Source organism: Melanerpes formicivorus, unplaced genomic scaffold, assembly GCF_026170545.1.
Source record: "Melanerpes formicivorus ecotype bairdi unplaced genomic scaffold, bMelFor1.0.p_v2 SCAF_91, whole genome shotgun sequence".
NCBI classification, from domain to species: domain Eukaryota; kingdom Metazoa; phylum Chordata; class Aves; order Piciformes; family Picidae; genus Melanerpes; species Melanerpes formicivorus.
Genome location: NW_027142443.1, coordinates 488,159 through 505,105, shown reverse-complemented (window position 1 = coordinate 505,105; position 16,947 = coordinate 488,159). Strand labels below are relative to the sequence as shown.

Below are 16,947 nucleotides of genomic sequence, written 5' to 3'. Positions count from 1 at the left end.
TCCTGGTGGGTTTTGGAAGTCTCCAGAGAAGGAGTCTCTGCAGCCTCTCTGGGCAGTCTGTTCTAGTGCTCTGTCACCCCCACCGTAAAGAATTTTCTTCTCCTATTGAGGTGGAATTTCCTGGGTTCCAGCTTATACCTGATGTCTTTTTGTCCTCTTGCTGGGCACCACCAAAAAGAGACTGGCACCTTCATCTTCACCACCACCCCCCTCAGATATTTATAGCCATTAATAAGATCCCCTTCCAGCCTCCTCTTCTCAAGAGTTAACAGCTCCGATTCACTCAGTCTTTTTTCATAGGAGAGATGAGCAGAAACTGAACTCTGAGGACGACCACTCATGACTGGCTGCCAGCCAGATGTTGCTGCCCATTCACTACAACCCTTTGAGGTTCCTGACCTTCAGCCATTTCTTCATCAAGCACACCACAAACCTACTCCCATCACTGTTGGATGTGTCCATAAAGATGTTGTGAGGGACAATACCAAAAGTCTTATAAAGATCCAGAAAAAAAATATATCCACCACCTTCCCTTAATCCACTGGGCAGGTGACCTTGTCATAGGATATGAAATGAGTTAAACAAGACATTCCTTTGGTGAACCCATGATGACCACACCTGATGGTTGCATTGCTCTTGATATGACCTTCAGGCATCAGGATGATCACAATACTGTCTCCAGTATGGTCAGACTAAGAGGTATGTGGATTTCAGAGTCTTCTCTTATGATCTTCTTCTAGATTGGATAACAGCAGCTAGTTTCCAGTCAGCAGGGATCTATACATTCTTCCAAGACCTTTGGTTGATGATGGAGAGCATTTGCCCTTTCTCCTTGAGCTCTGTGAACTGTGTTTGAGCCTTGTCTTACCTGTTCCTCTTCAGAAGGACTGGCACCCCAGGTGTAATAATTGTTTGAATGCAGGTGCATGGCACAGACCATTGGGAAAAACTTCACTCCATGTTGTGCTGCAGTTCCAAAGACTAACATTGGAACCAGGATCCCCTTGTTGTTGCAAGGAGTTGCTAGCAGGCCTCTGTGGGTCTCCTGAGCACTGAGCTTCTGTGCCCTCTAAGAGAGGCTTTGAGTGTGCAAGATCTCTGCAAAGTGGTGAGATGGCAAGAGGGAGCTTTGTAACTCTTCCAACATATCCAGCTGCAGATGGCAAAGGTAAGGATGTAATGGGAGACTCCAAGAAGATGCTCCTGACCAATTACAAGGTTCACACTGGATCCTATTACTTCCTAAACTCCTCAGAGTCTGGGTGTGACTGGATCCAGTCTTAGCTGCAGACTGTAAAGAAGAGATCAGAACCCAAGTTATGTGACTGAGGTGGTTTATTCCAGCCTGAACTGGGACCACCCCTTCCTTGACAAAACCCTCTCACTTGTTCTCCTGTGCATTTAAGGTCTTATAATCTCTTGCACAAGGTGTACATGCCTGTGTGCAATCACCTCGTTAGTAGCTGCTCCTCATCTACAATGGCTGGAGAAACATCTTTGGTGTTTTATGAACTCATGTAAATTCTTCATCCTCCCTTCTTATGTGGGAGGTACCAGGGACTCATCTGTCTTCTGGGGACTTCAGATGGAATGGTTTCTTTCTTTCTTGAAGGTTTTTCCTGGGTTAACTGGTTTAGTCCAGTTAATAGTAGCATTGTGCAAGACTCCCAGTACTTCCTTTTAACTAAGCAAGGATTCAAGTGAAGCTGAGCTTTAGTTCCTAGCCTAAGGCTTCATCTCTTCAATCTCTCACTCTAAGCATAGTCACTCACACTGTTATGCAAATCAAGATTCAACTTAACCTAATTTGTGAAGATCACAACATTCATTCTAATATTGTAAAACTTATTTTATTCCCAGCAGTCCCATCTTTGCTCCATGCAGCAGACCTAATATTTTAAGTGGAGTTGTATCCTCCACTCTTTTTTTTTTCCCTAAGAGTTGAACTGGTCTTGATTACTTCTCCAGTACATTTCATGTGCTTTCCCAGCAGGCTGATGCTGGCTCTGCAGAGGCAGTTGCAATCTAAGTCAGCTCTCAAAGCCAGTGATGAATGCCTGGCACTGGTTTGGGTTTAGGTTGGTTTTTGGTTTGTTTTTGGTTTTTTTTTCTTTCTGGTCACCACTGACAGAGCCTGGTTCACACAAGGAGATTAGATAGTTGACTCTTCCCTCCCAGCTCAGTTTCCCCTTGATTCTTCCTCTTAAGTCCACTCATGGCTGACTCTAATGTTGATTCTAAAACTCCCATAATAAGCTTTATCTATTCCTTAAACCCCTCTAAACATCTCGTAATAGCTTTGCACTTTACAATCACAATTCAAGATTAAATTGTTTTCTCCCTTATCCTTTACAAAGTTTCTGTTTGAACCTCTTGGAGTTTACTCTTGAACGGGTAGTTTAATGGCCCACACAGCGGTGTCTTTAGATTCCTGCCCTTTCCTATTGTGTTCATTAGCTCCTCCTGTTTAAAGTTTGTCAGTCTAGGGCTTTAATTTATGACCTCCTCCTTTGATTTCTTGCTTTGGGCTTATGTCCTTACACAGTACAGGAGTTCAGAATTTAATTCTGATTTCCAAGCCAGTGCAGTAACATTAGAGGAGAAATATCTTTGTATCTCCAGAACATGAACACAGGTTGCAGCGTTTCGGTCGTTGTGTGCAGCTGGTGATATTTTTCACGAAAAGGTTAGGAAATTAGACACTGTCTACACACAATTCAGGACAGAAGGGGGCGTGAATTAGCTGTCTTTAGGCGGACGCGTGAAAGAAAAAGTGAAAAAATGAAATTAGAGTGATGGGTTCTAGAAACAGCATTGCCATTCTCGTGTGTTGGTGAGTTCGGTTGATGGGGAAGACGACTTTGGGGATTTTGCCCGTGCACCAGGCTTTTCGCTCAGCTTCGGCACGGAGAGATCAGGTCGAAGCAGCAAAGCCTAAGTAAGGCAGCAGCACCGGCCAGCAACAGAGGAACCATTCCCGCTGCCAACGCTGGGTGGCGGTGTTGACCATGAACCGGCAGCTGCTTCGGCCCGCCCTGCCTCGGCAGCAACGGCACACAAAAACAGCAGACAGAGCTGCTCGGGAACAGCAGAGAGAAACGCAGCCGGGCTGCCTGGGGGCTTGCAGAAGACCTTCCCAGCCATCCCTGGCAAATACTGCTCAACTTGGGACGCTGCTTACAAATGCCGACAAGCCGGGAGGACGCTGTCTGGCTTTTGTAGAGCGGAATGGCGTGGAACGGGAGACGGAGCGGAGGCAGCCTCAGGCAAGTGAGCTTGTTCCTTCTGTGCGTTTGCGTGTGGCAAAGCGGGGCCGAAAGCCTCCGCTATTCTCTGGCGGAGGAGATGGAGAGAGACTCCTTTGTGGGCAATATTGCCCAAGACCTGGGGCTTACGCCGAGCCAGCTGGCAGCTCGCAAGGCGCGCGTTGTGTCCGAGGGGAACCAGCAGCTTTTCCGCCTCAACCCGAGCACCGGAGTGCTGACGGCCAAGGAGTCTCTAGACCGAGAGGCGATCTGTCCTCAGAGTGAGACTTGTACGCTCTTCTTTACGCTCTTCTTGGACAATCCTTTACAGCTGATCCGAGGGGAGGTGAAGGTTCTTGACGTGAACGACAACTCTCCCGTCTTCCCTAAGAAGGAGATGGTTTTACAGATTCTTGAAACAACATCTCCAGGGTCCCGTTTCCCTCTGGACACTGCCCAGGACGCTGACGTAGGCAGCAACGGCTTGCAAAATTATAGCCTCAGTTCCAATTCGCATTTCTCTCTCGCAGTCGGAGCGGAGAATGATGGAGGAAAATATGCAGAGCTCCTCCTATACCGGCAACTGGACCGTGAAGAGCAGTCGGAGATAAATTTACTCGTCACCGCCACCGACGGGGGTTCACCACCCAGATCAGGAACGGCTCAAGTCCGGATCGTGGTGTTGGATAGCAATGACAACACTCCGATGTTCAGTCGGGAAGTGTATGAGGTGCACCTGGCCGAGAACAGCCCCCTGGGGCAGCTGGTGGTCAGAGTGGCAGCCACGGATCCCGACGAAGGGTCCAATGGGAAAGTGCAGTACGCCTTCACACAGATTTCAAAGGGTTCCGGGGAGCTCTTTGACCTGAACCATGACACAGGGGAGGTTCGGGTGGCGGGAAACCTGGACTTTGAGGACATGAAAAACCACAAGATGGTGATAAGAGCCACAGACGGCGGGGGGTTTTCTACACATTGCAAAGTGCAGATTGAGCTGGTGGATGTGAACGACAACACCCCGGAGATAGCTCTTACTTCACACACTGCATCCATTCCCGAGGACGCTCCACCACGCACACTGGTGGCCCTTTTCAGTGTGAGGGACCGGGACACTGGAGACAACGGCAGAACGGAGTGCACCATCGATGGGGACTTGCCCTTCACTCTCAGCCCCACCTTCGGCAATTTCTACGAGCTGAGAACCAACGCGGCGCTGGACAGGGAGACAATGGCAGAGTATAACATCAGCATCCGAGCGACGGACTGGGGCCCGAGGCGCCTGAGCTCTCGGGAGAGCCTGTGGGTGCAGGTGTCGGACGTGAACGACAATGCCCCCGCCTTCAGCCAGGAGCTGTACAGCATGTGGGTGACGGAGAACAACAGCCCCATGGTGCGCATCGGCAGCGTGCAGGCCAGCGATGCGGACGCGGGCAGCAACGCCCGCGTGCAGTACGCGCTGGTGCGTGAGGAGGGCCAGGAGCAGGCGGCGGTGTCGGTGAGCTCGGAGAGCGGCGAGGTGTACGTGGTGCGCTCGCTGGACTACGAGCGGGTGCGCGCCTTGGAGGTGTGGGTGAGCGCGGCCGACGGCGGGTCGCCGGCGCTGAGCGCGCGGGCGCTGCTGCGCGTGCTGGTGCGCGACGAGAACGACAACGCGCCGGTGGTGCTGCACCCTGGTGCCGAGAGCGGCGCGGGCGCGGGCGAGCTGGTGCCGCGCTGGGCGCCGGCAGGCTACCTGGTGGCCAAGGTGGTGGCGGTGGACGCGGACGCGGGGCAGAACGCCTGGCTCTCCTACGAGCTGGCCAAGGCCACGGAGCCGGGGCTTTTCCGCCTCGGGCTGCACAGCGGCGAGCTGCGCACGGCGCGGGCCGTGGCCGAGCGCGACGCGCCCCGACACAGGCTCGTCGTGCTCGTGCGAGACCGCGGCCAGCCGCCGCGCTCGGCCAGCGCCACCCTCGCCATCGCCCTGCTCCACGACTTCTCCGACGCCCATGTGCGCCTCAGCCAGGACGCGCCGCCCGCCGAGCCCGACGACACGCTCACTCTCTACCTCATCGCCTGCCTGGCCTGCGTCTCCACGCTCTGCCTGGCCACCGGCCTGGCCGCCCTGCTCATGAAGCTGCGGCGGGACAGGCAGCGACAGGCCGAGCCCTTGCCCACCTTCCCGACGGCTGTGGCCGAGAGCGATGCAGGCTCCCTACCCCGCAGCCTTGTTTACGACGTGTGCTTGGCCACCGGCACCCTGAGCAGCGACTTTCACTTCCTCGGTCCACTCTTGCCCTGCTTTCCTGCCGGGATGCCTTCCGGCGCAGCCCTACAGCGGAGCTCGATGTTCTCGCAGGAGGCAGCCAGCATTGCGGAAGGGGATGACCGGGCTGCACAGGTGAGGAACCGGAGCTGCTTGAGGGGAGGCGGGAGCGCACACCTCGGAGCACAGGGCAGGAGTTCAGACCTGAGAGTGAGGTTTCGAGGAACTGGAATTTAGGGAGTCACTGGGGCTCTTTAAACGGGGAGGGGTTTATCGAAATCCACTTACAAGGGCTTCCCATGAGAACCAGAGGATTATCATCTTTTTGTGAAAGCTGAGCTACCTTAGCCACCTCTATGCCATGACTATTTGCCTACGATCATGTTTTATGTGTTACCATAAAATCGAGCAGCTGGAGCCTGAGATGGCTGCAAAGCAGGGGTTGGATGTGTGTGTCACCACAGTGGGTTGTATCCACGCACTGAGTAGAGCATGTACTCTTTATGAGAAAGGAATCTTACTTAGGGCTCTTAACTTACACCCTCGGAGTTATGAAAAATTTGCATCAGTGACTTTGTGATATCCACAGTGCAGGGTGTTTTCTCGATTTAGATTTTCCCTGTTCAGGTTGGAAACATACCAACTGGTCCAACCTGCTCTTTATGTCTGGGTAGAGCAGACTGGTGTCACACACGCAGAGGTGTCAGACACGCCCTCTAAACTTCTTGCTGATGCCTGCTTACCTTCCATTCTCAATGGCAGCCTCTTTTGTCTTTCCTTCACAGGGCCGAGCTCCTCTCTCTGAAGACACAAATCCCACACCTGCCGAAGCAGCCTGTGCTACAAGCAGGAATGTGGAGCTAAATGTTAGTTCTGATCAAAACCCTTGGTTCACCCATCAGTAAGTGAGGAGAAAGTTAAGCTTGTCTGTTCTCACCAGCTAATGTTCTGACACGGAAAAGGGAACAAAGAGAACAAACATCCACCAAAAGGCACCAGAGAGGTACAAGGCTTCTTTGCCAGAAAGCAAACCTCCTCTCCTCTTGAGCAGTGCTTTATTCATGTAGGTATTTTGTAACTGTGACATGGATGGAGGATGAACACTATGTTGCATGTTGATTGCACTGAGACTTGATGCATGTTTGTGAGACTGCTTCTGAATCTTAAGGGGAAATCCTATAAGCAGAAGTTTAAGGTAACATTCTCCTATATCACATTTTCGGTGTTTTGCTATGGGTTCTATACAACTCTGTAACAATCTCCTATATCACATTTTCGGTGTTTTGCTATGGGTTCTGTACAACTCTGTAACAATCTCCTAATTTTCTGCAGTCTGATCAATCCCAGGAAGACAGATAATCAGCAGAACGCAGTGGTGCTTGCACAGAAATTGCTTAATAACAGACAGAAGATGATTACATTACAGTATCACAGTATAACTAAGGTTGGAAGAGACCTCAAGGATCATTGAGTCCAACCTATCACCACAGACCTCATGACTAGGCCATGGCACCAAGTGCCATGTCCAATCCCCTGTTGGACACCTGCAGGGACAGTGACTCCACCACCTCCCTGGGCAGCACATTCCAATGACAAACGACTCTGCTTGGTGAAGAACTTTCTCCTCGCCTCGAGTCTAAACCTCCCCTGGCGCAGCTTGAGACTGTATCCCCTTGTTCTGGTGCTGGTTGCCTGGGAGAAGAGACCAACCCCTTCCTAGCTACAACCACCTTTCAGGTAGTTGTAGAGGGCAATGAGGTCACCCCTGAGCCTCCTCTTCTCCAGGCTAAACAATCCCAGCTCCCTCAGCCTCTCCTCATAGGGCTTGTGCTCAAGGCCTCTCACCAGCCTTCTTGCCCTTCTCTGGACACGTTCAAGAAACCACTGACATTGGCACACTTCTGTCTGAGCAGGAGTCTACAGGTTGGCCTGACTCTGAAGAGTGGGCTTTGAGCAATGTGTCCTTTTATTTTTTTTTCTTTTTTTCCCCAACATTAATTTGAAATAAACATTTTAGATATTGCAGTATAATATTATAGAGAATTAAAAGCACTGTTCTGGGTTTAGCAGTAAAATGGGCTGAAACGTTTGTAGTGAGCTTAAGGTTCTGTAAAGTTTAAGGCATCAAGCAGCTTTCTGTTTTCCTGCCATTACCCTGCAATGATCTATAAAGTCATGTGAGATGTCTTTTCAAGCGTCAAATACCTGATAATGGAAAAAACCAAAACTGAAACACAATAAAACCTACTTAGAACTCCCTTGGCTGAGTGTGCTATCTGTGATATCACTTGCCATAGTCACCAGCAAGCATATTGCATTCCCAAGAGCAGGGTTTTGGGAACAAATCCAAGTCTGGAGCGGAATTTATGGAGGGGAAAACAGAGCAACCTGGAAACAGGATGTTCTCAGAACGCAGAGCAAATTGAAAGGCTCTCAGCCTGAGAGTGTGAATTAGGACAATAATCTTGGTCTGTTTCACAAACCCATGATCACTGCTGAATCCCTGGACACCTGTAACCATACACAACTTGTTCAGCTAAACAACCTAAAAGCTTCATGTGCACAAAGAGATCTATGTTTTGGTCTCAGGATGTACTGGCAGTCCTGTACAGATCACAGTGGCAGGAGATCCTTTTGCTGCTGCTTGGAATTGCTTTCCATGGGCAATCCTCAGATGGATGGTCTGCTACCATGGCATGGCAATAACAAGGCCAGTGCAAGTCTCTCTCCCTCTCTGGACCAAGACACCTTCTTGCAAACTGGAGGAACACTGGCTAGTTTCCAGGCAGAAGGGATCTCTGCAGATTTCCAAGACATTTACCAGATGATGGACAGGGGTCCTGCAGTAATACCCTGATCTGGCCCAAGCCTCAAACCCTGAACTTAGAAACAGAGGCAGGCTGGGTTCTGACATTCATCTCAGACAAATAAAAGTGAAGCTAGCACCAAGAGACTGTTGAAGCCAGTTGAACTCTTTATTGAATGCAAACAACAATGCAGAAAAGGAGGAGTTCTTCAACTTGTCAAGGAATTAGAGGAGATTAGAAGAGAGGAAAGAAGGAAAATGGAGGACAGAAATAACCAAAAGGGGAGAGAGTTATCATTACCCCAGGCTCCAGCATCATGCAGTGTGGTCTTCATTCTGGGGTTCTAATGTAGTAGGGCCACCCACTTGGCTTGGCTAATTTTGCCCCTTTTATAGTTTCCTGTCCCTTGGGCTCCTCCTCCTTGGGGCATTTCCTGGACATGAGTGCTGTCATGCTCTGGGAAGTTCCCAAAATGGGTCTGGGAGTCAAGAGCGTCTCAGGATGTAGTGGATCTCAGAGGTCATAATAATCTCCCTGCTGCAGTGACTGGCAGGACCCATGGGTACACGATTGTGCCCTTTTTCCTGATCTGGAATAGGGCAGCTACCACAGGAGGAGCACCATCCCACCTGCACAGGCCTTGGTGCCTCTCACTACTGACTGGCCTTGCCAAATATCATGTTTAAGGCAGAGCCTTTAGGTCATGGCCATGATACATCCAACAGCACATTCATCCCATTAAATCCCATGGACTTGTGAACATTCAGCCAATACATGGACAATTTCAGTATCCACAAATGGAAAGTCACTGCTCCCACACTCACAGTCCTCTGGCTCAGACTTATTAAAGAAGGAGGCAAAAAAAAAACATTGAATACCTTCACTTCTTCATCCAGGTTAGTCAGGTGATTGTCCTCATCAAGTCCAAAGTTTTCAGGAGACCTCTTCTTGCTGTTAAAATACTTCAGAAAAACTTTCCTGTTGCCTAACACAACACTTGGCCTCTTTACAGTCTGAGTTTTGTCTTTTCCCATCTTCTCCCTCCTTATATGAACCTTCTGTCATCTTCCTGCAAAGCCTGACCTCGCTTCCAGAGATTATACAGTTTCTTTTCCTCTTGAGTTCCATGAGTTGTTTCTTGTTCAGCCAAAGAGAACTTCTGCCACATTTGCTTGACACATTGAAATTGCCTGAAAATAGACTGAAACTGTACAGTTTCTTGTCTTTGGGAGGACTGTAGGGAAAGCAAAAGTTGCTTTGAAGGATGTTGTCAGAAGCAAGATTAAGATGAACATGGCAAAGGTCCATTTATTTCAGACTCACCTATGCTGCTCCCAAATTCAGAGGTTTCTTCATGACAGTGGAAAGCTGGGTTTGTGCTAGAGAATTTGCATTCCCTTTTTTGCCCTTTCTCCTTCTGCTCTCTGAACTGTGCTTGAACCTTTTCTTACCTGTTCCTCTTCAGAAGGACTGTCAGCCTGTGTCTAACAATGGATTGTTTGAATGCAGGCTTGTGGCACAGAACATTGGGTAACCTTCAGGCTGTGTTTTGCTACAGTTCCAAAGTGTAATATTGGAAACCAGGATCCCTTTGTGTGTGAAAGTGAAATAAAGAGAACACCTGAAGGCCTTGGGTGGAGACAGTGGTCTGTATAGAGATGTTGTTTCTGGGAAAGCTCGGTGAATGTTCTCAGAGGAGTGGAAGTCTTTTTCTCCCTTTGTGCCTTGGCTGAGGTAAGGGTGAGCAGGCACATTCCTTCAGCTTGGAGGTGAAGCTTATAGTGCATTGAGGACAACTGTGGGGAGCAGAGACTTGCTGGCAGGCCTCAGTGGGTCTTCTGAACACTGAACTTCAGATTGTGACCAGGCCCAGTTTGATCCTGTTCACTAGAACCTGGGCCCTACCCTAAAGGAGTCTTGGGTACGCAAAGGCCGCTGCAAAGAAGTGAGGTGGGAAGAACATTTCCAACTCCTGTGCTCAGCACAGTCAATCCCACTAAGCTAAGCAAAACAAAATTCAAGTCAACCTAATATTAAGCAATTCCATTGAACTTCCTACACATAATTTCTTTTCCTCTCCAGGATTCCCCTCTTGCTTGTATTCAGTAAAGCAGCTAATGCTGTAGAAATGATCCTTTTCCAGGTGTTGGTTTGGGTTTGGTATTTCTTTGTTGCTTGGTTGGTTTTGTGGGGGGGTTTGTTTGTTTGGTTGGTTTGGTTGGTTGGGTTTGGGGGTTTGGGTTTTGTTTGTTTGTAATATGAGAGTTAGACTCTCAGCTGTTTGCATCTCCAATACGTTGTGAGTGCATTTTCGAGATTACTGCTGGCTCTACAGGGGCAGTCACGGTGTCAGTCGATCCTCAGGATCAGAGATTAATGTCTGATCATGGGGGTTGATCCTCGACACAGATCCTGACTCACCCCTCCCACTTCCCCTTCCCCATGGTTGCTCCTCTTCGATTCACTGTTGCCAAGTTCGATCCTGCCTCTAATCATCTAATCATAGGTGCTGCATACTCCCAAACCTTCCCTCAAAAATCTCGAATTCAGTTTGCTCCTTCCTATTAAGTCTTTTCTGATAATTTATTTTGGTTGTTTGTTTCTGTTATTGTTTAGAAAGTTTCTGATTAAACCTCTTGCAGTTTACATTTGAATAGTTCCTGTAATGGTCCATTCATCAGAATCCTTGAATCCCTCCTTTTCGCTATTGGCACTGTTAAGTCCTAGTAATTAGCGCTTGTGCGCATGGGGGAGTTAATTTCTGAGCTCACCTGGTTGTTCTCTTCCTTTGGTATCAAACGGCTGATGACCCTGAGTCCTTCCACAGGTACAGGAGTTCAGGTTTCAAGTTTAAGTGCATGAACCATGAAAGCGTTTCTAACCTCGGGAGGTAATAGAAGAGGAGAAAGATCAGTGTGCCTCCGGAATGTACTAACAGGTTGCAGCGCTTGGATATGTGCAGCTGAGAACACGTTTAACGAATGTGTGAGAAAGTGACAAAGTTTAAACTGAGCGCCAGAGTAAGCAGTCAGAGTGGGAGGACACTCCTCTCGAAACAGGACAGAAGAGCATTAATATCATGCTTCCTTTCAGGGACCTGTGATACAGAATGCGAAAAAAAATGCAATTAAAGTGAAGTGTCCTACAAACAGCATTATCATTTTCGTGTGGAAATGAACTCCGGTGATGGAGAAAACTTTGGTACTGAGATTTTTCACTGGCACTGAACTTTTAGCTCTGCTTTGACCCAAGGAAGGCAGATGGATGCAGCAAAGTCCAAGACAGCAGCAGCGGTCAGAAGTAGAGGAACCATTCCCACTGCCGACGCTGGGTGGCGGTGTTGACCACTGACTGGCAGCTTCCTCTGCCCGCCCCGGCTCTGCAGCACCGGCACACAAAAACAGCCGACAAAGCTGCTCGGAAACGGCGGAAGGTCGAGCAGTCAGGCTGCTTGGAAGCTTGCAGAAGCCTTTCACCGCTGAAAAACACTGCTCTGCCTGGGACGCTGCTTGCAAATGCCGACAAGCCGGGAGGACGCTGTCTGGCTTTTATGGAGAGGAATGGTGTGGAACGGGAGACGGAGCAGAAGCAGCCTCAGGCAAGTGATCTCCTTGTTCCTTCTGTGCGTTTGCGTGTGGCAGAGCGGGGCCGAAAGCCTCCGCTATTCTCTGGCGGAGGAGATGGAGAGGGACTCCTTTGTGGGCAATATTGCCCAGGACCTGGGGCTTGTTCCGAGCCAGCTGGCAGCTCGCAAGGCGCACGTTGTGTCCGAGGGGAACCAGCAGCTTTTCCGCCTTAACCCGAGCACCGGAGTGCTGATGGCCAAGGAGTCTCTGGACCGAGAGGAGATCTGTCCTCAGAGCGAGACCTGTACTCTCTACTTTAGGCTCTTCTTGGACAATCCTCTACAGCTGATCCAAGGGGAGGTGGAGATTCTGGATGTGAATGACAACTCTCCTGTGTTCCCAGAGAAGGAGGTGGTTTTAGAGATTCTTGAAACGACACCTCCGGGCTCTCATTTCCCTCTAGAAAGTGCCCGAGGCAAGGACGTTGGCAGTAATGGTTTGAAGAACTATAGTCTCGAATCCAACCCGTATTTCTCCCTTGCTGTAGAAACAAAAAATGATGGAGCAAAATATGCAGAGCTCGTCTTAGAACGGCAGCTGGACCGCGAAGAGCAGCAGGAGCTCGGATTACTCCTGATTGCCTCCGATGGGGGTTCTCAACCAAGGTCGGGTACGGCTCAAGTCCGGATCGTGGTGCTGGATGCCAATGACAACACCCCGGTTTTCAGTCGGGAGGTGCGCTTGGCAGAAAACAGCCATCTGGGGCAGCTAGTGGTCAGAGTCGCGGCCACAGACTCTGACGAAGGGTCCTATGGGAAAGTGCAGTACACATTTAGCCAAACATCAGATGGGACGCAGCAGCTCTTCGATCTTAATCCTGACACAGGGGAGATTCGGGTGGCGGGAAAAGTGGATTTTGAGGAAGTGAAAAACCACGACATGAGGGTGAGAGCCGCCGACGGCGGGGGTCTGTCGACGCATTCCAAAATGCTTGTGCAGGTCGTCGATGTGAACGATAACGCCCCGGAGATACAGCTGACCTCACACATTGCATCCATTCCCGAGGATGCTCCGCCACGCACCCTAGTGGCTCTCTTCAGCGAACGGGACCGGGACGCTGGCGACAATGGCAAGACAGAGTGCACCATCGATGGAGACTTGCCCTTCACTCTCACCTCCACTTTCGATAATTACTACGAGCTGAGAACCAACGCGGCGCTGGACAGGCAGACGACGGCAGACTATCATATCAGCATCTGAGGGACGGATTAGGGCCCGCAGCGCCTGAGCTCTTGGGAGAGCCTGTGGGTGCAGGTGTCGGACGTGAACGACAACGCCCCCGCCTTCAGCCAGGAGCTGTACAGCATGTGGGTGACGGAGAACAACAGCCCCATGGTGCGCATCGGCAGCGTGCAGGCCAGCGATGCGGACGTGCAGTACGCGCTGGTGCGTGAGGAGGGCCAGGAGCAGGCGGCGGTGTCGGTGAGCTCGGAGAGCGGCGAGGTGTACGTGGTGCGCTCGCTGGACTACGAGCGGGTGCGCGCCTTGGAGGTGTGGGTGAGCGCAGCCGACGGCGGGTCGCCGGCGCTGAGCGCGCGGGCGCTGCTGCGCGACGAGAACGACAACGCGCCGGTGGTGCTGCACCCTGGTGCCGAGAGCGGCGCGGGCGAGCTGGTGCCGCGCTGGGCGCCGGCAGGCTACCTGGTGGCCAAGGTGGTGGCGGTGGACGCGGACGCGGGGCAGAACGCCTGGCTGTCCTACGAGCTGGTCAAAGCCACGGAGCCGGGGCTCTTCCGCCTCGGGCTGCACAGCGGCGAGCTGCGCACGGCGCGGGCCGTGGCCGAGCGCGACGCGCCCCGACACAGGCTCGTCGTGCTCGTGCGAGACCGCGGCCAGCCGCCGCGCTCGGCCAGCGCCACCCTCGCCATCGCCCTGCTCCACGACTTCTCCGACGCCCATGTGCGCCTCAGCCAGGACTCGCCGCCCGCCGAGCCCGACCACACGCTCACTCTCTACCTCATCGCCTGCCTGGCCTGCGTCTCCGCGCTCTGCCTGGCCACCGGCCTGGCCGCCCTGCTCATGAAGCTGCGGCGGGACAGGCAGAGACAGGCCGAGCCCTTGCCCACCTTCCCGACGGCTGTGGCCGAGAGCGACGCAGGCTCCCTTCCCCGCAGCCTTGTGTACGACGTGTGCTTGGCCACCGGAACCCTGAGCAGCGACTTTCACTTCCTCGGTCCTCTCCTGCCTTGCTTCCCTTCCGGGATGCCCCCTGGCGGTGCCCCGCATCGGAGCTCCGTGTGCTCTCAAGAGGCGTCCAGAACTGCGGAAGGAGTCGATTGGTCTGCACAGGTTAGGGACGCTTCATGGCCTAGGTGGTTGGGGAGCGGGGAGACGTCAGTGAGGGGGCTGTGTTTCTTGCCTGGCTCAAGGACTCTGGATGGTGCCATGTTGCTGCAGTGGGATCCAGTGGGGCAGGAGGCAGTGAGGGTAGAGAGGGTCTGAAAGCGGTTGTTGGGCACCTCCCAGGTGGGTCAGGCAGTGCTCACCTTCTCTCAAGGTGCCTTCAACCACACCCTTCTGCATTCCCCTCTATGTCCTGAGTGTCCACCTTGGTTTAATTCTTTGCTTTTGCTCCAAGGGGAGGTAGTGCTAACATGTGGAGATTACAAACAGGGTTATGGATCTGTGAAGCAGCACAGCAGGCTCTGTGCACACATGGAGTACAAATTGTAGTTATCCAAAGCAGTAATGATAGCACTCCTTGGGATACATCATCCTTAAGGCAGCAGCACTGGGAATGTAGTTGTCCTGTCTAGTGTCAACCAAGACCTGGTGAACAATCCCATAAAGTGGTGCCACAGTGCTGATGGTATTCCTACATTGCTGTAAGGATATTGTATGTCGGGCTGTCAACCACAGGGATTGTGGCAGTGCTGAACTCGATCTGTCTGACAAGGTGCTGGAAGCCACAGAAGTCAGTTTGTCCCCCATTAAATGGCTTTAGAAATTTTCTGTCTTCTATAAGCAGTGTTGGTGACACTGACATAGTCCCAGCCCTCCCTGACCCAGGCAGTTGATCCTGCACTGTACTAACACTTCTCTTTCAACTATTGCCAGGATCATACAATGAGTCATGTCTGAGACCCTCCTTGTACTCCAGCTGCACAAACAGCTTTAGGGAGACAAGAGATGGTCTTTTAATCAGTTCCTCTCTTCTCTTGATTTTAGTACTTTCCAGTGATCCTTTTGGCACTTCACAAGTACCAAATGTGAGGATGAATGGCCCAAAACACTTTCTTATGGTCACCCCACAATCTGTCATGATCCATAATCACAATATTACAGTATCCCCAAGGTTGGAAGAGACCTCAAAGATCATCAAATCCAACCGAGGTTTCTTTTTGGGCTCTTGCTATATTAAATTACCCTCTGTGATTCATAAACGGTTCAGAGCAATGTCTTTGTGATGTCCACAGTGGAGGAGGTGTTCTGGGTTTAGATTTCCCCAGTTCGGGTCTGAGATCCAGCACCTGCTCCAGCCTCCTCTTTGGCTCTGGGTAGAGCATACATGCAGTGGTGTCAGACATGCCCTCTGAACTTCTTGCTGATGCCTGCTTACGTTCCATACCCAATGACAGCCTCTCTGTCTCTCCTTTGCAGGGCAGAGCTCCCCTCTCTGAAGACATGGGTGCCAGACCTGTTGAAGAAGCTTGTGCTGCAAAGAGGGGGGTGGAGCAACATGCCAGTTCTGATCAAAACCCTTGGATCACCCATCATTAAGTGAGGAGAAAGACCAACTTGTCTGTCCTCACTGACTAACATCCTCACATGGAAAACAGAATAAATACCCAAACATCCATCCAAAAGTACCAGAGAGGTACAAGTGCTCTTTGCCAGAAAGCAAACCCCTCTTGAGCACTACTTTATTCATGTAGGTATTTTGTAATTGTGACATGGATGGAGGATGAGGACTGTTGCATGCTGATTACACCGAGACTTGATGTATGTTTGTGATACTGCTCCTGCATCTTAAGGGAAATAATGAAAACTGGAAGCAGATCTTTAAGGTAACTTCCTCCTACATCACATTTTCTGTGTTTTGGTTTTTTTTTGTATGGCTGTTACAATGTCTTAATTGTCTGCAGTCTGGTCAACCCCAGGCAAACATGTTCAGCAGAATTCAGTGGTGATTGCAAAAGAATTACTTAATAGTAGGAACAAGCTGATTGCATCAGAAATGGTTGAGGCACACTTCTCTTTGAGTACGAGCTTACAGGTTCTGCTGACCCTGAGACTCTGAAGAGTAGGCTTTGAGCAATGTGTGCTCTTTTTTCATAAGGTGAAGTTGAAATGAACATTTCCAATTTCTCAGCAGAAGGTCTTGGAAAATTCAAAGCACTATTTGTGGTTTAGCAAGAAAATTGGCTGAAATGCTTGCAGTGATCTTAAGGCACGTAGGGTATGAAGATGCTTTCAGTTTACCTGTCGTTAACCACTGATAATTTCTAAAGCCATGTGATATTTCCTCTTAAGTGTCAAATGCCTGAAAACAGAAAACAATAAAACCTTCTTAGAACTCCCATGGATGAGTGTGCTCTTTGGAACATCACTTCTCACAATCATTATTGAGGAAATCGTCTCCCAAGAGCAGGATTTGGGAAAGAAATCCAAGCATTTGGAGTGGATTTTAAGGAGGGGAAAACAGAGCAACCTGGAAATAGACCAATCTCAGAGGTCAGAGCAAAGTGGAGGGCTCCCAAACAGAGATACTGTGAATTAGGACAACAATCTTGGTCTGTTCCAGAAACCCATGATCTCTGATGTGCTTCATGGACCATCTGACTCTGGATGCTGGACACCTGTAACCACACAGTTTGTTCAGCTAAACAGCCTCAAAGCTTCATGTGCACAAAGAGATCTGTATTTTGGTCTCAGGTTGGCCTGGTAGTCCAGTACAGATCACAGTGGCAGGAGATCCTTTTGCTGCTGTTTAGAGTTGCTTTCCATGGGCACTCCTCAGATGGATGGTCTGCTACCATGGCATGGCAATAGCAAGGCCAGTGCTTTGGCTCTCTGCATTCCTC

General features: G+C 50.6%; 1 protein-coding gene and 1 pseudogene across 1 annotated transcript; both read left to right on the top strand.

Moving 5' to 3' along the window:
- Nucleotides 1–3,180: 3,180 nt before the first annotated feature.
- Nucleotides 3,181–5,520, top strand: LOC137455126 (protocadherin beta-15-like; the record flags this gene model as incomplete). The annotated part of the gene is made up of 1 exon (XM_068165680.1): nt 3,181–5,520. A coding segment is annotated over exon 1 (2,292 nt), but the record flags the coding sequence as incomplete, so codon positions are not given.
- A 6,292-nt stretch (nt 5,521–11,812) lies between these two features.
- LOC137455125 (protocadherin beta-4-like) lies at nt 11,813–13,855 on the top strand (annotated as a pseudogene).
- Nucleotides 13,856–16,947: the final 3,092 nt, after the last annotated feature.